Source organism: Pan troglodytes, chromosome 8 (genome assembly GCF_028858775.2).
Source record: "Pan troglodytes isolate AG18354 chromosome 8, NHGRI_mPanTro3-v2.0_pri, whole genome shotgun sequence".
Lineage (NCBI taxonomy): Eukaryota > Metazoa > Chordata > Mammalia > Primates > Hominidae > Pan > Pan troglodytes.
In genome coordinates, this window is record NC_072406.2 from 136,909,159 (window position 1) to 136,933,424 (window position 24,266).

The following is a 24,266-nucleotide window of genomic DNA, read 5'->3' on the forward strand; positions in this document are numbered from 1 at the left end:
AAGTGCTGGGACTACAGGCCTGAGCCACTGCGCCCGGCCTGTGGTTTCCTTTTAATTGAGTTAAAATTACAGCCTGGAACTCTGAGGCTGTGGTTTTTTAAACAACGGGTGATGAGCTGCTCTCTAGGAGAATGTGATTAATATAACTGAATGGTCAATTAGTTTCATGGTCTTATAAAGAAACCCAGACCCTAAGCCCCCGGATGAGCTCAAAGAAATTGTTCGCTCTGCTTAATCACAGCAACTTTTCAGAAGCTTTTATGATCTACCCTGTAATGATTGTTTCCCTTGGTACTGACCATCTTTGAAAGGGTTAATAGACTTCCAGAGTTCCTTCCTCTTCAAAACACCTGGCCCAAGTTGTCATGAGTTATTACTGGTTATTAATGGTCGGGTGAGGGTGGTTAAGGCCCTCTGTCCCCAAGCTGTCCTCGCAGCTTTTTTTTTTTTTTTTTTTTTTTTTTTTAATATGAGACAGAGTTTCGCTCTGTTGCCCAGGCTGGAGTGCAGTGGCGCGATCTCTGCTCACTGCAGCCTCAGCCTCCCGGGTTCAAGTGATTCTCCTGCCTCAGCCTCCCAAGTAGCTGAGATTACAGGCGCCCGCCACCACGCCCAGCTAATTTTTGTATTTTTAGTAGAGACGGGGTTTCACCATGTTGGCCAGACTGGTCTTGAACTCCTGACCTAGTGATCTGTCCGCCTCAGCTTCCCAAAGTGCTGGGATTACAGGCGTGAGCCACCGCGCCCTGCCTATCCTCACAACTTTTATCCCACTTGATTAAATGCTTCCAGTCAGTGGTTGCTTTTTCCCATGATGCTTTTTTAAATAGATAAGATTGAATAAGGTACACAATAGCTGCGTATTCCTGAATAATATCTTTCAGATATGTGCTCATCATACATGGACAAATAGAAATAGAACTTTCATTCTGTAGTCTCTTTTATTCTGAGAGTGTGTCACTGAGGGTGAGTATTCAGACTGGTGTACATGTAGCAACTGTTTGGCAGAGGGAAAAGCTGTCTTTGTTGTCAGAGATTTTGATTAAAAAAAAAAAGTCCTGAGCTATTTTATAGTTGCCTATGTCTTACATGATTAACTAAGATGTATTTCCTCTTTCTAATTACAGAAATCCATAACCATCAGCCTTGTTCAAAACTTTTTAGGTAAGCCATATGTAAGCTTTTAGTCCTTATTAAAAGGATTGATTGATAAAAAAAACTAGTGAATTTTGGCCTGTAGCTGATTGTGGCTGTAAAGTCATGAGGGTACCCAAATCCATGTATTTATTGAGTGCTTTGTACACGGCACTGTGTTAGGTTAGGAAAAGGGAAGGGAAGAGTGTCAATTGTGGGCTTAGTGATTTACAATGGAAGTATTTCCTCTCAGCCTATCAAGGGCTCTTCAATTATAGAGAAAAAGTTAATCAACATAAAATAATTCAAAGGATGTTCTTAACGAGGAATAAAAAATGTTTTGTGTTCAACTTTAAAAGTGTAAGAAAAAGGAGCATAAAACGTTCTTTTTGTGTTTGTTGAAGTGAATACAGTAGTCCCTGCTTATCCTTGGGCAATATGTGGCAAGACTCCAGAAATCATGGCTAGTACTGAACCCTATCTATATGTACTATGGTTTTTCCTGTATGTACATACCTATCATGAAGTTTCACTTATGAATGAGGCACAGTAAGAGATGATTGAAGTTATGTGAATGTGTCCACTCACTCTCAAACATATTTGAGAGATTGACCAAGGGTAACTGAAACTGGAAAGTGAAACCGCAGACAAGAGGGGGACTACTGTATACACCAATGCCATATTATGACCAACTAAAGGACAGAACGAAAAAGAAATAAAGGGAGAAACGTTCGGAAAGGAGAAAGCATACAACAGAGAGACACCTGGAGGGAAAAGAGTGAGGAAAAGAAAGTCCAGGGTCTCTTACTCACTGGACTTCCCCCCAAACCACCACCAGGCCTATGCCTTCTTTCTCAGCCCCAAACCCTTCCACCTAATGGCTGGGTTTCAACTCTGTGTTTCATAAAACTCCCCGAGACCCAACTTCTTACCCCTTTCCAAAAGCCAGGCCAATACTTTCCTTCTAGCACTGCCCACACGAATACAATCAGCATTCTTGATCAGCACTTCCTTCCGTAACGCCAGCCAGCCCTTTCTGCTTGCCTCTTCCTGCTGTTCCCTGCAGTTTTCACCCTGACCACTCTCCCACTGTCAGCTGGCCCAAACACCTAGCCCCCTTGCACCCAAAAATCCCTGGGGACTTGTGTCATATTCACCCTCGAACATCCACCCGCACCTATTGATTGCTTCAGAGAATTGTCACCATGCAAGATGGCTACCTATAAATGAAGCCATCAGTTGCTGAGAACCTCGCCTCTTTTAGATTTACACATAAGCAAAACAGGAATGGGGAAGCAAGACGAGGAGCCAGCAGTTCGTTTGAGGGGAATCTCAGAGCAAGTGAAATTGTTTAGGCTCTGGTTCACACATTGCTTCTGTCTGGTCTACGAAGGTGTCTGATTTGGTCTTGACTGTCCAAAGCTTCTCTAGGTGTACCCTGCCTCAGCCTTCTCAGGAATTCATTAAAATACTGTCAGCAAAGTAGTACCAGAACAAGGATTTGAGTTTAAAGAATAGACTTAGTTGGCCGGGTGCGGTGGCTCACGCCTGTAATCCCAGCACTTTGGGAGGCCAAAGCAGGTGGATCATGAGGTCAGGAGATCGAGACCATCCTGGTTAACACAGTGAAACCCCGTCTCTACTAAAAATACAAAAAATTAGCCAGGTACGGTGGCAGGCGCCTGTAGTCCCAGCTACTTGGGAGGCTGAGGCAGGAGAATGGCATGAACCTGGGAGGTGGAGCTTGGAGAGAGCTGAGATCGCGCCACTGCACTCCAGCCTGGGTGACAGAGCGAGACTCCATCTCAAAAAAAAAAAAAAAAAAAAGATTAGACTCAGTTATTAGAGCCAAAAGAAACCTTAGATAACATCTGTCTATTCCAAACTCCTTATTTTGCAAAAAATGGAATGGAAACCAGGTGGAGTGACTTGCCCCAGATCATATAGTGAGAAACAGAACTGGAGCTGGAGCTTGTGTCTCTTGCCTTCCAAGTCAGTGGCTTTTTTTGTTTGTTTTTAACCGTATCTTGAACTCCTTTCTGGCTTATCAGGCCCAGGTTTATGGTGGTAGGAAAGAAGTAGAGGTGTGGCTTTCCCAAGCCCATGTCCAGTGGTAGAGGAGGCCCACGCATCATTATACCTGGATGCGCACCACGGGATCCTGGTCATGTTGGTCTCTTTTGGAGGTGATTGTATTAGGTTCGAAGCTAGCCAGACCTGGCTTCAAATTCCAGCCCTTCTGTCTACCAGCCCTGTGATTTGGAGGAAGTCACTTGGCCTTGGTGTGTTTATCTATGAAACTGGGAATAAAACTTGTGGAATTGTTGGGTCAAACTAATACCTCCCAGCACTGAGGCAAGAATGGAATGAAACAACCTGAGAAAGTAGGCAGCCCAATGTCTTCTTCCACATCCCACAAATGTTTACTTCCCTTCTTCATTTCTCAGAAAATGAGCTGCTACGTTATCTTTTTTTCATAAGTAATTGATACCTAGAAACAAAGAAAAATGTCACAGCCATTTGAAACCCCAGATTTTATAATTACTTGCTATCAGCACCTCCCACATGTGGAAGTAATATCTTTTGAATGTAGCAATCTCTTGAGTATTCGTCAATGCAAAAGGGACCTCATTTCAGAAAAACATTTGGACTGATTTCTCTTTATGTACCTGTGTAAACCTGTGTAAGGTGAGAAGTTAGGTCTTCATTAGGGTTACCACAGGCATATGCAGCCAAGCACGTCTATGTCACAATACTATGTGGTGTTAGTACAAGATTTTTTTCTCTTAAACAGTTTTTATGACTACGCAAGCAAAGTGAATGAGGAGAGTTTGGACAGGATTCTTAAAGATCGGAGAAAGGTATGTTCTGTTTGTTACCCAGTATGATTCTGAAATCGTTCCTTATCACCGAAAAGATAAAACCAGACAGGAATGTAAAATGGAACAATAAGATTTCATGTTAATATGTAAGAGTTTTGTTAACCTACATAGATTTTTTTGATGTATCAATAGAAAAAAATTTAGATATTTATAGCATGATACCATTATTATTACATGCCTGTAATACCAGCTACTCAGGAGGCTGAGGAATGAGAATTGCTAGAACCCTGGCGGCAGAGGTTGCAGTGAGCCAAGATTGCACCACTGCACTCCAGCCTGGGAGACAGAGCGAGACTCCATCTCAACTTAAAAAAAAAAGAAAAAAAAAAAAGTTGAACACAGGTGTTTTTCCAAAAGGTCATGTATTTATTATTTCTATCAACATTTGCATATGATGTTCTAGTTATGTGTAGACTAGGTAAGCAAGTCTGAATACAACTGAAAATAAACCAAAGTTTTATTGTTGCAGTAGTGTCTAATAATGCCATTTGTAATTTACCGTGTTATACTATGTATGGGTTTTACTTTTTTTACCTTGGGATATTAATTCTATAAAAATAGATCCGTTACTAACCATCTCTTGAGGAAGAAAGTACCAATAAAAGTTTTCAACTTGTCAAACAGAAAACAAAATGCCGTTGTTTAACAGTGTCAGGAGTAAGTGCAGTTATATTAAAACAACAGCCATTCTAATGTACAGGAGCAGGTAAGGATAAAAGGAAGAATAGGAAGTGTGGAAGCATAGGTCAGAAGAAAGGCAAATAGCTTTATGCATGATAGTAAACTCAAGAGGTGCTCCATCCTGGTAGTCTAACCAAGCTGCCTGCCCAACCAGGAAGGAGTGTTAAAGCAGCCACAGGCATCACGTGGTCCAGTGCTCTCATACTAGTGATTTGCCTGGGAGCAGACATTCTGGAATCTCTTAGCAGCCCGTCCCTCATCTCTCAGATGCTACCTTACCTCCTCGTTTTTCATATTTTAAATTATGAATCTTCATTATACTTTTTTTTTAAGTTTTTTATTTTTTTGAGATGGAGTCTGGCTCTGTCACCTAGGCTGCAGTGCAGTGGCGCGATCTCGGCTCACTACAAACTCCACCTCCCAGGTTCAAGCAGTTCTTCTGCCTCAGCCTCCTGAGTAGCTGGGACTACAGGGGTGCACCACCACACCTGGCTAATTTTTACATTTTTAGTAGAGACAGGGTTTCACCATGTTACCCAGGCTGGTCTCGAACTCAAGTGATCCACCTGCCTCGGCCTCCCAAAGTGTTGGGATTACAGGCATGAGCCACTGCAGACAGCCATGAATCTTAATTATACTTTCTAAAACTAAAATTTGTTCTATAAAGATTCTTTTTGGAGCAGAATTTTCTAGAGCATTCACTACATATTAGAAGTACCAGGAAGTATTTTTTAAAAACAGATTTCAAATTTTTATTTTATTTGTATTTATTTATTTTGAGATGGGGGTCTCATGTTTTCCCCCAGGCTGGAGTGCAGTGGCATGATCATGGCTCACTGCAGCCTCGACCTCCCAGGCTCAGGTGATCCTCCCACCTCAGCCCCCCAAGTAGCTGCAACTACAGGTACGCACCACCACACCTGGCTAATTTTTTGTTTTTAGTACAAACGGGGTTTTGCCATGTTGCTCAGGCTGGTCTCAAAGTCCTGGGCTCAAGTGATCTGCCCACCTCGGCCTCCCCAAGTGCTGGGATTACAGGTGTGAGCCACTGCACCTGGCAGATTTCAAAATTTTAAGTGAGAAAAATGAGTAACGACCATGAACAGGAAATTCACAAGAGAAAGAAGAAATCGGCTGGGTGCGGTGGCTCATGCCTGTAATCCCAGCATTTGGGGAGGCGGAGGCAGGTGGGTCACGAGGTCAGGAGATTGAGACCACCCTGGCTAACACGGTGAAACCCTGTCTCTACTAAAAATACAAAAAATTAGCCAGGAGTGGTGGCACGTGCCTCTTGTACCAGGTACTCAGGAGGCTGAGGCAGGAGAATCGCTTGAACCCGGGAGGCAGAGTTTGCAGTGAGCTGAGATCGCGCCACTGCACACTCCCACCTGGGTGACAGAGCGAGACCCTGCCTTGGAAAAAAAAAAGAGAAGAAATCCACAAATGGCCAAGAAACAACTGAAAAGATACTCTACCTCAATCAGGAAACACAAATTGAAACGAGATACTATTTTTTGCCCATAAGATTGGCAAAAGAGTAAAAAGGTTAGTAATACCCAGTGTTGGCAAGGCTGCGGGTAATGGGGAAGCAGTAGTTGGTGGAGTCTAAATTAACACAGAGATTTGGGAGGACAGTTTTGCAATCACCGAAAGAATTTTGAATATTCCATTTCACCTCTAGGAATCTGGCTCAAGAAAATAATTTTACATGGGTACCACAATACAACAACCTGGAATAACTGAACACTTGAACTCTGTGCGAGGCCATGTTCTGCACGCTTCACATGTATTGATACATTTAATCCTTGCACCAGACCCATGAGGCAAATTACTCATTTTATAGTTGAGAAAACTAAGGTTAAATCATTTGCTTAAGGTCATCAGCAATTCATGATGGAGCCATGGTTTAAACCAAGCCGTCCAGCCTCAATCCAGTGCACAAGGATGTTTGTTGTTTGGTTATTTTGTAGGGGGGATTTTGAAAGCAACCTAAATGTCCAGCAGTGGGGAACAGTGAAATCAGTTCTGTTGGTGCTTCCATACTATGGGAGATGAAGCAGTCCTTACAAAGAAGGAGAGAGGTTTTCATGTAATGACATAGAAAGATCTCTAAGTTATGTTACATGAAAAAAAGCAGATTGTAGTTTGAGCCCATTTTATATAACAACAAAAGCCTGAGTGGGTGTTCAAATACACAGGAAACGATCTGAAAGGATGCTAGTCAGACTTGGGAAAGGGAGTGAATAAAGGGTGCGGGTATCTATTGATGAAGGAAGAATTTATTTGATAAGGTTTTTTTTTTCTTTTAATGACTATGTATTTTATAATTGAAAATAAATTGAAAACAAAGACTCTACAGCCGGGCTCAGTGGCTCATGCCTGTAATCCCAGCACTTTGGGAGGCCGAGGCAGATGGATCACCTGAGGTCAGGAGTTCAAGACCTGCCTGGCTGACATGGCAAAACCCTGTCTCTACAAAAATACAAAAATTAGCTGGGCATGATGGCGGATGCCTGTAATCCCAGCTACTCGGAAGCCTGAGGCAGGAGAATGGTTTGAACCCTGGAGGTGGAGGTTGCAGTGAGCTGAGATTGCATCATTGCGCTCCAGCCTGGGCGACAGAGCAAGACTCCAACTCAAAAAAAAAAAAAAAGACTCTATTATGTAGTCTTTTCACTAGTAGGTAGGGACACATTTGTAAATTAATTTTGGCATTTTTAAGGAGGTTTGCTGTTTGAGACACAGAAGGCCACTCGTTGGTTGCTATCTAGAGTTGACTGCTTTTTCTGCGGCCAAGAGTCTCAAAACAGTTAAAAGTTGGTCTGTAGTTTTGATTTTATAGAATTTTGTGCTAAAACAAATGTTCGTGTTCTCCTTTGCAATTAGTGATATGAGTTTGTTGTTTCATTTTACTTGGAAAATATGTTTCATTTCCTTGATATTTGTTGAGAGTGGGAGCTATATATTTCCTTTGGTACCTTATAGAAAGTATGAACTCTGTAAGGATTTTTTTCAAAAATCTGAATTTCCAGCACAAAGACGGAGATGATATATAACACTTAGATTTCAAAAAAAAGCTTTATAATTCTTGTTTGGATTTTTTCCCCTAGGATAAGTACAAAATTTTATCATTACCTCAAAAGGGTGGTTATATGACCCACAAGGTACATGTAAAATGTTAGGCTTAAGATAGAGGCTAATGTTTTTGATAAGAAAATCCGCCAGTAGGTACAGTTTGGTCACAGGCTGAATTACTGTTCTGGCAGAATCCATATGTGCTTACAATGTTTGCACAAGCCTCAGGTTTTAGGCTAAGGCCAAACAAAGCAAGTAAGGAGGATTCGTGCTTTCCGGAAGCTCTGAAATTGATAACAGTAACTGAAACAGCCATCCTTGTATCATCATAAGGCCAAAAGAACACAAGCTAAAGACAATAAACGTGCCCATATTGGGATGAAAATGTAAGCAAATGCCTAGCATAGAGAATAGTCTGTGGTCTGTGGATAGAATAGTCTGTGTGAAAAATTGGCCGAGAAACATAAGCAGAGACAAGGTTTTAGGGAAAGGTATCCATAATTCTTCATCATGTCCCAAATATAGCTATGCAAAATGTGCTTTTCAACATCAGTGACTTAGTTTCTCAGTAGCTTTGCAACTAGTTTGTTCGTTAGCTCTAAAAGGTAGAATCAAAGATATCACCAATACACATTAATTTGGCATCTCATTCTTCATTGATGAGAATGACAGGAGAATCTGTTTTGTTTTGTTTTGTTTTGTTTTTTGAGACAGAGTCTTGCTCTGTTAGCCACCCTGGTACAATGGCATGATCACAGCTCACTGTAGCCTGGCCCTCCTGGGCTCAAGTGATCCCCCTGCCTCAGCCTCCTGGGTAGCTAGGACCACAGGCGTGTGCTTTTTAAATTTTTTGTAGAGATGGGGTCTTGCTATCTTGCTCAGGCCGGGCTCAAACTCCTGGGCTCAAGTGATCCTCCTGCCTTGGCCTCCCAAAGTGCTTGGATTACAGTAGTGAGTCACCACACCCAGCCAGGAGAATCTATTTAGAACTGTTGGCATCTATCAAATCAATAAGCTATTATATGCCAGGCACTGTGGCTCACACCTGTAATGCCAGCACTTTGGGAGGCCAAGGCTGGCAGATCACTGGAGGTCAGCAGTTCGAGACCAGCCTGGCCAACATGGTAAAATCCCATCTTTACTAAAAATGCAGCTGGTTGTGGCAATACACTCCTGTAATCCCAGCTACTTAGGAGGCTGAGGCATGAGAATTGCTTGAACCTAGGAGGTGGAGGTTGCTTGAGCCAAGATCGCGCCACTGCTCTCCAGCCTGGGCCACAGAGCAAGACTCCATCTCAAAAACCAAAAAAACAAAACAAAACAAAACAAAGGCAGCTAGGAAAAAAAATGAAATAAAATAGTTCAAATTGGCATAACTGAAAAGCACTATTAGTCATCCAGTAGCCACTTGCAAGATTCTGCTAGTCAATGAGTATTTCATGAAAACAGCCAGTGTGCTGAGCACTGTTCAGGTCTTTGCAGGAAGGCAGGGGAAGTGCAGGGCATGCCTGAGGTTTGCTGAGTAGGTAATTCCAACATTCCAAGTAGGAGTTGGGTACAGAGTATTGAATCTTAGAATGAAATGTGCCATGTTCACCTGCATCAATAGCTCTATCTAATTGTATCCAAGTTTTCTTGAAAGGAAAACTACTTTTACCTTTTTTATGGCCACCATCATGTCTAGTGTAGAATGTGAAAGTTAGTGTTGCCCAGTGGAAACAGGCAGGCATCTTGATTCCACATCTTGGCTGTCACTCATGAGCTCTGTAACTTCGGACAAAACATCTCTTCTATCAGATTATATACTGAGGCCAGGCACAGTGGCTCAATGCCTGTAATCCCAGCACTTTAGGAGGCTGAGGCGGGTGGATCACTTGAGGTCAGGAGTTCGAGACCCACCTAGCCAACATGGTGAAACCTCATCTCTACTAAAAATAAATTAGCCAGGCGCGGTGGCACATGCCTGTAATACCAGCTGCTCGGGAGGCTGAAGCAGGGGAATCGCTTGAACCCAGGAGGTGGAGGTTGCTGTGAGCCGAGATCATGCCACTGCACTCTAGCCTGAGTGACAAAGCAAGACTCTGTCTCAAAAAAAAAAAAAAAAAAAAAATTATACCCTGAGAGAAAGGCTTGGGTTTTCTTTTTATTTAAGGGATATCAGAATTAATTGCTTTAATCTATGGGAAGATATGTTTTATGTTCAGTAGTACTCCTTAAGTCAGGAACTTTTGCTTATTTCTTTGTTCTCTGTAGTTCTTTGCATATGATATGAACTCAATGGAGAAAACATTATTCACTTAGAGTGGTGTAATAATTAGTGAAAATATTTGTGACAATGCTAGCCTCAGCAAAAGTTGGCTTACTTTCTACATGAAAATGTCAAAACAATCTCAATTTACTATTAATTTTAATTTTAATATGACACTATTAGATTTAAACTACCTTTGCTTCTTAAAACAAGATTTTAACTCAGAGTTGGTTTCAAAGAAGGAAGCTGTATGAAGATTGATCTTCTAATAAAGAATTAAATGTTTTGAAAACAGATGTTTTTAAATTTCAGTATGCAAAAGAAAAATTCAGAAACTTACTTAAATTCAGATTCCTGGCTCTATCTTGAGAGGTTCTGATTCTGCAGATTTGGGTGGGGTCCAGGAATCTGCACTTTAGGGATGGGGTCCAGGAATCTGCACTTTAGCAGTCTTTCAGATATCTCTGAAGTCATCTGTCTTCCTGATGACCAATAAATCACATTATGAGAAGTATTCTTCCAGAGTGCATAACAGTTTCATTAGCCAGTTTAGTTATGCTATAGTTAGAGCTGAAAATGCTAAACTTTTAAAATAGATTTATTGAGGTAAAATTGACATATAACACATATCTCAAATGTATGCTCTTAGAAGTTTGATGTATGTGTAAACTTGTGAAACCATCACCATATTAAGATAACGAGCATCTCCTTCACCTACAAAAGCTTCCTCGTGCCTTTCCAGTCCTGCCTTCTCCCCCAATTCCTGTTAACCACTGATCTTCTTTATGTCACTAGATTAGTTTTCATTTTCTAGAATTTTGTATAAATAGAATCCTATAACCTATACTTCTTTTAGTGAGGAGGTGTCTAGCTTCTTTCACTCAGGATAGTTATTTTGGGACTCATTCATGTTCCTTTTTATCACTAAGTAGGATTCCAGCATATGCCTGAAGCACAGTCTGTTTATCCATGCTCCTGCTCATGGACGCTTGGGTTGTTCCAGGGTGGGGCTTTTGCACATAAAGCTGCTATGAACATTTGTGCATGTGTGTTTGTATGGATACATTCAGAATTAAATTTGTAAGATTTCATGCAACTTTTCACACTTTTCTTTCAGAAAGTCATTGGGTGGTACAGATTCCGGCGCAATACGCAGCAGCAGATGTCCTACAGAGAGCAGGTTCTTCACAAGCAGCTCACCCGCATCCTCGGCGTGCCCGACCTCGTCTTTCTTCTCTTCAGCTTCATCTCCACTGCCAACAATTCCACTCACGCTTTAGAATATGTGCTCTTCAGACCAAATAGAAGGTAAAGCTTGCTTTTCCATCTGCCTCACATATAAGAAGGACGTTGGGACGAGGCGTGGTGGCTCACGCCTGTAATCCCAGCACTTTGGAAGGCTGAGGCGGATGGATCATGAGGTCAAGAGACTGAGACCATCCTGGCCAACATGGTGAAATTCAAAAATTAGCTGGGTGTGGTGGCACGTGGCTGTATTCCCAGCTACTCGGGAGGCTGAGGCAGAAGAATCGCTTGAACCTGGAGGCAGAGGTTGCAGTGAGCCGAGATTGTGCCACTGCACTCCTGCCTGGCAACAGAGCAAGAATCCATCTCAAAAAAAAAAAAAGGATGTTGGTACAAGTCATTGAGATTCGTGACTTCAAAAATGTGCATTATAGTGCATTTTATGCTTTTTTTTTTTTTTTTTTGAGACGGAGTCCAGCTCTGTCACTCAGGTTGGAGTGCAGTGGTGCAATCTCGGCTCACTGCAACCTCTGCTTCCCAGGTTCAAGCGATTCTCTTGCCTTAGCCTCTCGAGTAGCTGGGATTACAGGCACACACCACCATGCTGGCTAATTTTTTTGTATTTTTAGTAGAGACGGGGTTTTGCCCATGTTGGCCAGGCTGGTTTTGAACTCCTGACCTCAGGTGATCCACCTGCCTCGGCCTCCCAAAACTTTATGCATCTTTAAATAAAAACTTGTATTATTCCCTTTAGCTCTTTTTGTGGTTACAGAAGGTATTTTTCTTGTCAGTTATTTACATAAAATTGTTTTTGGATCAAGAAGCATTAACAAGACATGTTTATTATGCATAAATTCTTATAAGGAATAAATAGCTGGAAATCATCATTTGCTTCTCCATAATCCACTATGTGGAAATGCAGTTTTATTGCTGTGGAAGTCTGATTATAATTTTGAAACATAAATTTCAAATACAAAATTGTGAAATTGATCCACCTGCTGGTTAACAAGGGTTTTGCATTGTGAACTTGTTAAACCAAAAAACAAAAAAAACACCCCTATGATTATATGATCATGTTTGTAAACAGCAAAATGGTTTCCCTCTGGAAGTTTATTTGTTGTAGAATAAATTAAATTGACATCAGTGAAAATAATTGTTAATTGTTAAAAAGGTTTTTATAAGATTTCATTATGTAATCTGTGGGTATCTCTTGAGCACTTACGACAGGCTCAGCATTGTGTCAGTCACTGTGAGTATACAAAAGATGTGTAAGGCATGACCTGTGCTCTCAAGGAGTTGATAAGCAAGGTTTTACTTTACAGAAGGGAAAACATTACTAATTCATGTATCCTTGGGTTGTCTGTAGAAGGAGGTGCTCCGTGAGACCTTCCTGTTAGTTTACCAATGTCAGCAACTAAGACTCCTATCACCAAGCCCCATTCTTGTTTTAGTTAATTACTTTTATTTATTTTAATTTTATTATTACTATTATTTTGGAGACAGGGTCTTACCCTGTCACCAGGCTGGAGTACAGTGGCACTATCATATTTCACTGCCACCTTGAACTCCTGATCCTGTCACCTCAGCCTCTTAAGTAGCTGGGACTATAGGCACATGCCACCACGCATGCCCTTTTAAAAAAATTATTTATTTATTTATTTATTTAGAGATACAGTCTTGCTGTTGCCCAGGCTGGAGTGCAGTGGCACAATCTTGGCTCATTGCAACCTCCGCCTCCTGGGTTCAAGTGATTCTCCTGCCTCAGCCTCCCGAGTAGCTGAGACTACAGGTGTGCACCACCATGCCCGGCTAATTTTTTTTTATTTTTAGTAGAGACAGGGTTTCACCATGTTGGCCAGGCTGGCGTTGGTCTCGAACTCCTGACCTCAGGTGATCTGCCTGCCTCGGCCTCCCAAAGTGCTGAGATTAGAGGTGTGAGCCACCACACCCAGCCCTTTTTTTTTAGACTGTCAATCTCACTTGAATATGATAGAATGGTACATTTAACATGATCTCTTTCTGAATTTTTCCCATAGGTATAATCAGAGGATATCACTCGCTATTCCCAATCTAGGAAATACTAGCCAGCAAGAGTACAAAGTGTCTTCAGTGCCAAATACTTCTCAGAGTTATGCCAAAGTGATTAAAGAACATGGGTAAGTTGAAAGGTAAAGTGCTAGTTTTTTCTTTTGTCAGCAATATTTCTTTTGTTAATAACATTTAAAAGGTGTATGGAAAAATGTAAAACCAAGTTTGATATGATTAAAATTGAAGAATACAGTAAGGTAATTGTCTAGATACCACCAGCATATATCAAAATTTTGTTCTTGTTGAAAAGATAGTTTACTTTTATGAATTTTTTAAATCATTTGCCACAATATTTTTTGTAATTGATACAAAAGTTTTGGATAGAGTATTATTTCTGAGGTTCTAAAAGCTAAACATAGTCACTGAAAAATACATAGCTTTTTATTATTTTTTAAATGATCTTGGTAACATGGGTTTTTTAAATTTCTCTTCTGTAATTCTTGTGGTATGGGCATTATTCCTTAAACACTGTCACCTCGGAGTCACAGCATTTAAACAATAAAGTGGAAGAGGCAGGAAAAATGCCTTTCCATTTCACCGCAGTTATGATAACCTTGAGGCATCTTTTTTCTGTTTGTCTTCCAGTACTGACTTTTTTGACAAGGATGGAGTGATGAAAGACATCAGGGCGATTTATCAGGTTTATAATGCACTTCAGGAGAAAGTTCAGGTAACTGATTTATTTATTAGTTTTCATCTTATTTGTCTTGCCCAAAAGCTTTTAATTCTACTTTAATTTTGAATTATCTTCCAACTGACAAATAGAGTTAGGATCCGAAAGTCAGAATCTGCTTTCCCAGAACAGAGTCAAGCTGTGGAATAATGATTCATGCCGTCTTGCAGAAGCCTGGCTCACTCACTCTGTGCCTGAAGTAGATTGTTAATACTACTGTTTCAAATACTTACAGCCCCATTTGTGATAGTAGTTTTTCTAGGAAAATGTAGAAGGGCTTGCTAAGAACATAGCTGTCTCCATCAGTTATATTCTAAGTAGAGGCAATATCAAAAGGCAGCCATAACTGGTTGCATCTCTGCTTCTTCATCCTAGTTCACTCACTTTGCCCCCAGCTGCCTCCATCGAGTGGGAGGATCTCGGCAGAGCCTGTTCACTCCTAGTCATTTATGCAACAGACATCAATGGAAACATCTCCTGTGAGCCAAATACTGAGCTCGGTGCTAACGATACTTTCCCACATTCTTTTCATCATCCCCGCTGTGTTCTTAGGAGTAGTTTGCTCTAAAACCTAAGAACAAAAGAGCCTTTGAACTGGCCTTTGAGTACAGCAAAGAAAGTGGTAAAGTTGATGAAGCTCTCCCAGACCTGGAGAAAGCCTGACTTTAAGGAAAAAGGCTTTGGCCCGGCATGGTGGCTCACACCTGTCATCCCAGCATTTTGGGAGGCCTAGGCAAGAGGGTCGCTTGAGCCAAGGAGTTCGAGATCAGCCTGGGCAACATAATGAGACCCTATTTCTACAAAATAGTTAAAAATTAGCCAGGTGTGGCAGCATGCACCTGTAGTCCTCAGCTACTTGGGAAGCTGAGGAAGGAGGATTGCTTGAGTACAGGAGGTCAAGGCTGCAGTGAGCTACAATTGTGCCACTGCACTCCAACCCAGGTGACAGAGTGAGACCTCATCTCTAAAATATAAAAATAAAAAGGATGAAGGCCTCAGTGAGTAAAAAGAGGAATGAAGGCAGATACTGAAAAAGAGGAAAACAGGCTGAGTTCAGCCCGGGGCAAAGGGAGAAGCATGCAAGAGCCATTTCCAGTCTAGTGTTCCAAATTAGGGCCACTGCGCACCTACCAGAATAGGGAACTTTATACAGACTCACTGGTCACCAGCCTACTTTCTGGAAGCTTCTGGTATTTCTGCTATGGAAGGAACTTGCAGTGGAAAATAGCTTTTTGTCCTGAATTCATGACCATGCCCTTTTCAGAATATCAGCACTGGCCAAAAGTGGCTGTTATATTTCATTGTTGATTGAATAAGGCCTGCTTTGAAAATACCAAATCACATAGAGTGTTCTCAGGATTATAAATAGCTAAATTACACAGATGTAGTCTCAGATAGCTATCTTTTATTAAACCTTGACTTTGAAACTTTTTTCAACTTTTCTTTAAAAATATTTTCTGTTAAATTGTCTTATCTGATTTTTTGAATGTTGGTAATAAATAAAAGTTGAAAGCATCTTATTCCTGTCTTATCTTTTGTTCTTCCTTTGTATGCTAAACTGGTACCAAGAGTTCCCTTTTCATTTCAATAAAAATGATTAATCAAAGGAAAGAGTAGATCTTTCCTATCTTACCCTAATTGGTCAAGAATTTATAAGCTAAATAGCATAATCATCTTAAAATTAAAGCAAATCAGTGAATAATAACAATTCTAGTCTTTTGGGCTTTCATGATTTTGTTCTACCTTATGTGGCTGCTTTTTAACTCAATAAACCATCTGGACTTTTCCTAGAGTTGTAATCAGTGCTGAATTTATGGAATGCCTTGTGCTTGAACTTGAAGCTAACCTCGTTGTCATTTTTTTCCTCAGGCAGTGTGTGCAGATGTTGAAAAGAGTGAGCGAGTTGTTGAATCTTGTCAGGCGGAAGTGAACAAATTAAGAAGACAAATCACTCAGAGGAAAAATGAAAAGGAACAAGAAAGAAGTAAGTTTCTTATTAATTTTACCATTCAGTATCAGGGAAATGTTGTTTTAAACATCAGATTATACTATACAATAAATTATGTGCCTCTTTCTACGCTCATCAAGTCTCAGATTAGCCTGGCTGGGGCAGAGCAGTCTCTTGTTCAGCTTCTCTGGAGGGCAAGTGCTGTTTTTCATAGTAGCCCCTCAATTCTCTGACACTTGAAGAAAACGAAGACGAAAGGTAGAAAAGCTGAAGTGGAAATCAGAATAAATCCCAAGAAGTTATTGATACAGATTTGTGTATATATTGACAATCGGATCTAGTTATAGTGAATGTGGTGGTTGTTACTAAGTTAACCACCCTGGCATGTCCAGCAGGTAGGCACTGTGTCCTGTCTTTTTTGTTTTTTGTTTTTTTAAGACGGAATCTCCCTCTGTCACCCAGGTTGGAGTCAGTGGCGTGATCTTGGCTCACTGCAACCTCCACCTCCTGGGTTCAAACGATTCTCCTGCCTCAGTCTCCTGAGTAGCTGGGACTATAGGTGTCTGCCACCATGCCCAGCTAATTTTTGTATTTTTTTTTTCTTGTTTTTTTAGTAGAGATGTGGTTTCACCATGTTGGCCAGGCTGGTCTCGGCCTCAGGTGATCTACCCGCCTCAGCCTCCCAAAGTGCTGGGATTACAGGCGTGAGCCGCCACCACACCCAGTCTGTGTCCTGTTTTAATATAGCCTCATAGAGGAGCTACCAAATATTCTTTTAGCTTTAAGTCTGGTCTTAGTAAAGGTTTTAAATGTCTAGTTTTGGTAGCCATGGATGAATAGACACCATTAGGCTAAGGAACAAACTGACTGAATGAGAATTAGGCTCATAAACCTAATAATTCCAGCATAACAGCCATGTTTGCTGTAACACCACCAGAATTAATATCTGTGTGTAAAATTTATAAATGTATGGCAGATAATGTCAAGTGTAAAAGATAAGGTTAGGGCTAAACTTTTCTAATTTAATAAGAATATATATAATCCAGTTAAAATGTAATTTATGTTTCCAGGCAAATATAACAGTCTGATTTACTGTTACATTTTTCTAGAAATAATCAGAAATACAGATAGGGCTGGGCGCGGTGGCTCACGCCTGTAATCCCAGCACTTTGGGAGGCCGAGGCAGGCAGATCACCTGAGGTCAGGAGTTCAAGACTAGCCTGGCCAAAGTGGTGATACCTCGTCTGTACTAAAAATACAAAAATTAGCTGGTCATGGTGGCGTGCACCTGTAATCCCAGCTACTAGGGAGGCCAAGGCAGGAGAATTCTTGAACCTGGGAGGTGGAGGTTGCAGTGAGCCAAGATCATACCACTGCATTCCAGCCTGAGCAACAGAGTGAGACTGTCTCAAAAAAAATAAAATAAAATAAAGAGGCCGGGCATGCTGGCTCACACGTGTAATCCCAGCACTTTGGGAGACCAAAGCGGGTGGATCACGAGGTCAGGAGTTCGAGACCAGCCTGACCAACATGGTGAAATCCTGTCTCTACTAAAAATACAAAAATTAGCTGGGCGTGGTGGCAGGCACCTGTAATCCCAGCTACTCGGGAGGCTGAGGCAGGAGAATCGTTTGAACCCAGGAGGCGGAGGTTGCAGTGAGCCGAGATCACACCACTGCACTCCAGCCTGGGCAACAGAGTGAGACTGTCTCAAAAAAAATAAAATAAAATAAAGAGGCCGGGCATGCTGGCTCACACGTGTAATCCCAGCACTTTGGGAGACCAAAGTGGGTGGATCACGAGGTCAGGAGTTCGAGACCAGCCTGACCAACATGGTGAAATCCTGTCTCTACTAAAAATACAAAAATTAGCTGGGCGTGGTGGCAGGCACCTGTAATCCCAGCTACTCGGGAGGCTGAGGCAGGAGAATCGTTTGAACCCAGGAGGCGGAGGTTGCAGTGAGCCGAGATCACACCACTGCACTCCAGCCTGGGCAACAGAGCAAGACTCTGTCTCAAAAAAAAAAAAAAAAAAAAAAAAAAAAAAAAGAAAGAAAAACTAGGCCAACCATGGTGGCTCACGCCTGTAATCTCAGCACTTTGGGAGGCCGAGGCAGGTGGATCACTGGTGCCCAGGAGTTCAAGACCAGCCTGCGCAACATGGCAAAACCCCATCTCTACTTCAAAAAAAAAAAAAGCCAGGCATGGTGGCATGCACCTCTAGTCCCAGCTTCTTGGGAGGCTGAGGTGGGAGAATCACCTGAGCCTGACAGGTCAAGGCTGCAGTGAGCCGTGATTGTGTCACTGCACTCCAGCCTGGGTGACAGAGTGAGACCCTGTCTCAACAAACAGAAAACTAGGATATAAAACAGTGTAAACCAGGTAATGTCAGCCGTGTTTTATATACATGTACAGACAAACACCCAAAGCTGGATAATAAAACTGGAGTTCAGCAAGGATTAGTGACTTCTGTAACACAGCAAGGAAGTGAGGGTCTGATACTTACAATTTAGTTCTCTTCGCTTGAAAGCCTGTGCCCTTTTCATCCTGACAGTGTTATTGGGATGATGGAATTGTGGGCAGCTTTTATTTTCTTTTTTCCTTTCTAAATATTCTAAATATTGTATGACTCTGTATCAGTTTTATAATATTTTTTAAAAATTGAAATGTTACCTACAAAAACTTTCAAGGCTATATGGATTATGTGGGTTCTTTCACAACACTAATAAAAATAGAGTAAAACTGTGGTTCAGTATCTACTTAAGATAGGGTTTTTAAAGTTTTAAGGTATATAAGTGTATTATGACAGGTAGCTATAAAGGCGTATAAGTGTATTATTATTTAAGGTGTATAAGTGTATTATGAAAGAGGTATATTATGACAGGTAGCTATAAAGAAATCGGTTTTTTGATAGGAGGCTGCCAAAGAAAGAATCTCACATTTCCATTCCGTGTACAGGACGTTTCCATTTCAACCTTTGGGTCCCACAGTGTGACACAGCAAGCCCCACGCCAGGGAACCAGCACAGGTTGTGGAGCGACAGAGCCGGCATTCTGAGTCTCAGGCCCACTTCCAGCTGTCCGCTTAGTCACATCACCTCACCTTTCAGAACTCTGGTTTCTTTGCATCTATAATGGAAACAGTAATAATAACGATAATTATAACACTTCAGAAATTTGTCATGGCCTTAAATGAATTAATGTGTAGGGAAATACCTTGTAAATTATCAAGTACTATGCAATTGTAAAATAATTAATAGTGACAGTCAGCTTCATTGCCTCACTGCTATTTTCCAGAACATTCAGGTTGGCCATGTTATACATTGAGATGAAAAGCTGTGAGAATCTAGAAAGTGTTAGAATATTCTTTGTTTTCATCCAGGATTGCAGCAGGCAGTGTTAAGCAGACAGATGCCGTCTGAAAGCTTGGACCCAGCGTTCAGTCCTCGGATGCCGTCCTCTGGGTTTGCAGCTGAAGGCAGAAGTACACTTGGAGATGCAGAGGCCTCGGATCCTCCTCCCCCTTACTCTGATTTTCACCCAAACAATCAAGAAAGTACTTTGAGCCACTCTCGCATGGAAAGGAGTGTCTTTATGCCTCGACCTCAAGCTGTGGGCTCTTCCAATTATGCTTCCACCAGTGCCGGACTGAAGTATCCTGGAAGTGGGGCTGACCTTCCTCCTCCCCACAGAGCAGCTGGAGACAGTGGTGAGGATTCAGACGACAGTGATTATGAAAATTTGATTGACCCTACAGAGCCTTCTAATAGTGAATACTCACATTCAAAGGATTCTCGACCCATGGCACATCCCGACGAGGACCCCAGGAACACTCAGACCTCCCAGATTTAACTAAACAAAAGAAACTCTCCACCTAGCACTGTTTTTCTTCATTGCTTACTGAGAGGGTTTTTGAGAACTTAATCTGGGGGGAGAACTGCTCTCTCGGATACCTTAACTCCCGAGAAGAGAGTCCTTGTGCACAGAACTTGTGGGAGCCTCCATCCGCTGCTCTTTACCTTCGGATACAGTGTGCAAGTTTCATGACAGAATCATTAAGATAATCGAATTGTCCTAATTCTGGTGCGATTCATGGATATACTGGTAAATTTAGGCAAAGTGAAACTTATCAGCGTAGTTTCTGTTCTTTAAAATAAATTGGAAATTAGAGACTAAGCACAATTAGTCTATAAATGTTCTATAAATCAAAAACTTACCTCTTGCACTATCATGCCTTGAAATTTACTTTTTCAAAGGGAAGCAAGTTTAGCAGCAGCCTTCAAAGAACTTCTTTCTATGATGAGCCAAATTCATCTTTGCCAGAAAAGAAATTTTGATAATTCCAAGAAGCCTGATTGGAACAAATCAGATATACCTTCTCTTGTCTGCATGACTTTGTGAGATAAAAGAGAGGGCTTCCAACTTTTTTCTACTAGCTTGATATGTATTATCACTTAAAATGGTTGCCTTTAAAAAAAAAAAAGTAGAGATACTAATTACCAGTAAGTAATCATCCAAATAAATACGTCATAAAATAAATTAATTATTTTTTCTTTGATGGATTACAGTGACTACTGTGTTGCACTGGCACATTTATGGTCTCTGTTCTGGAATCTTGGAGGACACACAGCAGTGGAGAACAGAAGGAGTGAGTTTTATAATGAACAGATTCCAGACACGGTAGGATTAGCTGAGTTCATACAGAGGAGATATAACTCATTTAGATCTTCTGACAAATCCTAGTGTTAGTTTTATCTGTGGAGGAAAGACATTTAATAATAAACTGTTTGGGAATCTTGGTGAATAAAGATTCATTTTCAAGCTGAATAACCATACTTATTTTATTTTAAGTTGCCATTTGGGGAATAATTCAGTATGTGTAGAGACTCTCTTGGGATGCACTTATATTTTTATTGAATGACTACTTGTTTTCTAGTTTTGCCCACAACGTGTGAAACCACTAAGACATTCAGGAGCATGTTGAGCTTCTGGTTTGGAAACAGCAAGACCCACCATTTATGACAAGGACAGCCATGAGGTTAATACTTGGAGTTTAACTGCCTTTCCTTTGAACTAGTTAAAACCTGTAAGAATAAGGAAGTTGTTGAAGGCTTAAAATCTGGGTTCTGAAAAAGTAGTTTCAGTTTATAGGATACACATTTACTCACTGAGCTCCAGTTCCAATACTAAATTAGACAGTATCATATAGACGGAAAATGAAATGCTAGAACTGCCGTTCTTTGGATCGCCACTCTATGGGGGTCTGTCTTTTAACTACTCTCCTGGTTATGTTGGCCTTACACCACTGCCATTTGATTTAAAACGCTGCAGACCACTTTATCTGCAAATGTGTTCCAGTTGTTATCAGCTACCTACTACACAGCTTCAGCGCCAGTGTGAATTTATTTTTTTTTAAGTGCCATTACCGTCTCCTCTGTTCAGATTTTGACATTCAGGAAAATATTTTTATTTTGATGCCATACTGAAATCTACAATGTATATCTGACAAAGCAGTTAAATGTGACAATAAAAAACTTATTTAATCATGGTACCATTGTTTTAATGTCTGTCTCAGCACCGGACAAGGCCTTGCCTCAGTGTACTCATTCTGGCAATTCATCATGGACTGAAAAGAGCTTTTTAAAGGGCATTAAAACTCATCTTCATACAAAGTTTTTGTCAGGCTGGTTTCAGGAGACATCCAGGAACACAACTTGCTAAAATGTTTCTGTGATTTTTAGGAGTTTCTGTTTCCAAAATATTTCTGTTGATTTCATGTTACCTACAGAACTAAGTATCAATTGTGTATAAAATTGAATCTTGGAGAGGTCCCCAAAAGGCATCTTCCACAGAGGAACTGATCTTGTTTAAAGTGACTCCTCAGCCTGGATTCCCTAACAGTAGAGATACTGTAGAACTTGCTGCCTGAGAGCATCTTAGGAATTGTGGGATCACTTTAGAACAAGGGTCAGCTGGCTAACAGGTGTATTCTGGATTCTGAGGGAGCCATTCCCGCTGAGCGATGTCTCTCTTCCAAAATGCAAGGGGAGAGTGTTTTCAGCAGGGCTGAGTGATGTCTCTCTTCCAAAATGCAAGGGGAGAGTGTTTTCAGCAGGGCTGAGTGATGTCTCTCTTCCAAAATGCAAGGGGAGAGTGTTTTCAGCAGGGCTGAGTGATGTCTCTCTTCCAAAATGCAAGGGGAGAGTGTTTTCAGCAGGGTTTTAACGTGTGAATTACAGCCTTTTAGGATCCTACTCAACATCTCTAAGAATTTGGAGAAAAGGAGACTGGATTCTTTTTACTTACTTCAAAGTCTGCAAATGCCTGATTACATGTTGTAATTGGTTTTTCTGGAGTAAAATCAAAGCAGAAATCTCATACCCAAATATTCAGGATACATATTTTTTTAATTGCAGACACAGTGGGGCATTGACCATAACTGCTTTAACAAAAGTATTTAAATTGTCTTATAAGCCTATGTTTTAAGGAGATAAAAATAATCTGGGATGATGTAAAATAAGAATACAGTGGAACTAACTAATGGTTATTAACTGTGTTCTGGGTCTGACTTGCCTTGGCTGTAGGTTTCATTTCAGTTACTGAAAGATCTTCCTTTTTTCATTAGGATCTGCTTCATCCTTTCCCATAGCAAACCTGAATTCCACCAGACAGGCAGGAAGCCTGAAGGCAAATGGATTCGTAAATGTGGTGCCAATAAATGATGGAAAATGTTTACTTTTCAACTTTATGACAAATAGATTTTGGAAAAGTTCTGGGATTTAGCTCAGCTGTCTTACTTTTATACAGCGATTTTTGTAATGTCCTAAATAAGGCGAGTCAGGACATAGAGTACCTCCAAACTGGGTTACTCTGGGGTTCTTCTGATCACTAGAGATTGGGGGAGGACTACCTTCTAGCAATGAGGCGTTGTAACATCTGCAAGCAAATGTCCCTCTGGATGCCAGATGTGACATGTGGTCCAGAATGTAGTGCTTAACAAAAGAAAGCTCATTGCAGCATATTTCTAATAGCAAAAGCCTGGAAGTGACATTAATGCTAATGTAGGGGAATGGTTAAATTTTGATACACTCCGGAAGAAATAGTGTTTGCAGCCATTAACAATATTAAGGTAGAAATAAAAAAGATGGGTGGGCGCAGTGACTCAGACCTCTAATCCCAGCACTTTGGGAGGCTGAGGCGGGTGGATCGCTTGAGCTCAGGAGTTCAAAACCAGCCTGGAAAACATGGTGAAACCCTGTCTCTATTCAAACAAAGCAAGGTCACTTGGGGTGGCTCACGCCTGTAATCCCAGCACTTTGGGTGGCCAAGGCGGATGGATCACCTGAGGTAGGGAGTTCGAGACCAGCTTGGTCAACATGGTGAAACCCCATCTCTACTAAAAATACAAAAATTAGCCAGGTGTGGTAATGCACGCCTGTAATCCCAGCTACCGGGGAGGCTGAGGCACGAGAATTGCTTGAACCCAGGAGGCAGAGGTTGCAGTGAGCTGAGATCGCACCACTGCACTCCAGCCTGGTCGACGGAGCGAGACTGTCTAAAAAAAAAAAAAAAAAAAAAAAAAAAAGATTTCTTGACATGGAAGATACCAAATGAAGAAACCCGGTGTCCAAACAGTATGTTTGATCTGATTTTTGTGGAGGAAAAAAATTAGTATTGTTCTTGATAGAAAACAATCTGGAAGGATATTCACGTAAATGTTAACAGTGTTGTCCCCGGATATGGCAAGATAGATAATTTTTCTCTCTTTCATTTGTTTGCATTTTATAATTTTTCTGCAGTAAGTGTTTGTATAATAAAAGACTTCAGAAATGGTGGTCACTGACTACATGAGTTATTTCATGCACACCACCTTAGAGGGGATTCTAGAAACATTCTCGATTCTCTGGGTTTCTTTACCACGCTCGAATTTTTCAGATCTGTGGCCAGTATAAGATCAACCTTGTTGATGCTCGTCTCTTCCCTGCAGTCAACTTTTATCTCATTTCCAGATAAAAATCACATTTTGTTTTGCCTTGACACTGATTTTTTTTTCTAATAAATCTGGGGCCTGTTTGACTTTACTTAGTTCAGAATCCATTTCCTAAATTTCCAGGAAGCACTTAAAAAATAACTTCAGAGACTGAAGGTAATTCAAAACTGGAGCAATTATTTATATTTTTCTTAAGGCAAAAGTGTGTCTACTGTAACATGGATGTTTTGAGTCTTAAAATGTAAGGCAGCTTTCCTTGATCCTGCAGATACTCTCTTTGGAAGATTTTTTTATTTTTTTGAGA

General features: G+C 41.0%; 1 protein-coding gene across 1 annotated transcript in view; it reads left to right on the top strand.

The window, feature by feature from the left end:
• The window catches only part of ABRAXAS2 (abraxas 2, BRISC complex subunit), a 35,213-nt gene extending 13,690 nt beyond the window's left edge, over window positions 1-21,523 (top strand). The window contains exons 3-9 of the mRNA XM_003312815.6: window positions 1,128-1,164; window positions 3,929-3,995; window positions 11,138-11,328; window positions 13,302-13,421; window positions 13,939-14,023; window positions 15,896-16,010; window positions 19,355-21,523. Coding sequence (XP_003312863.1) covers window positions 1,128-1,164; window positions 3,929-3,995; window positions 11,138-11,328; window positions 13,302-13,421; window positions 13,939-14,023; window positions 15,896-16,010; window positions 19,355-19,824 — 1,085 coding nt within the window. The 3' untranslated portion in view covers window positions 19,825-21,523. The remainder of the gene's footprint in view (window positions 1-1,127; window positions 1,165-3,928; window positions 3,996-11,137; window positions 11,329-13,301; window positions 13,422-13,938; window positions 14,024-15,895; window positions 16,011-19,354) is intronic.
• Window positions 21,524-24,266: the final 2,743 nt, after the last annotated feature.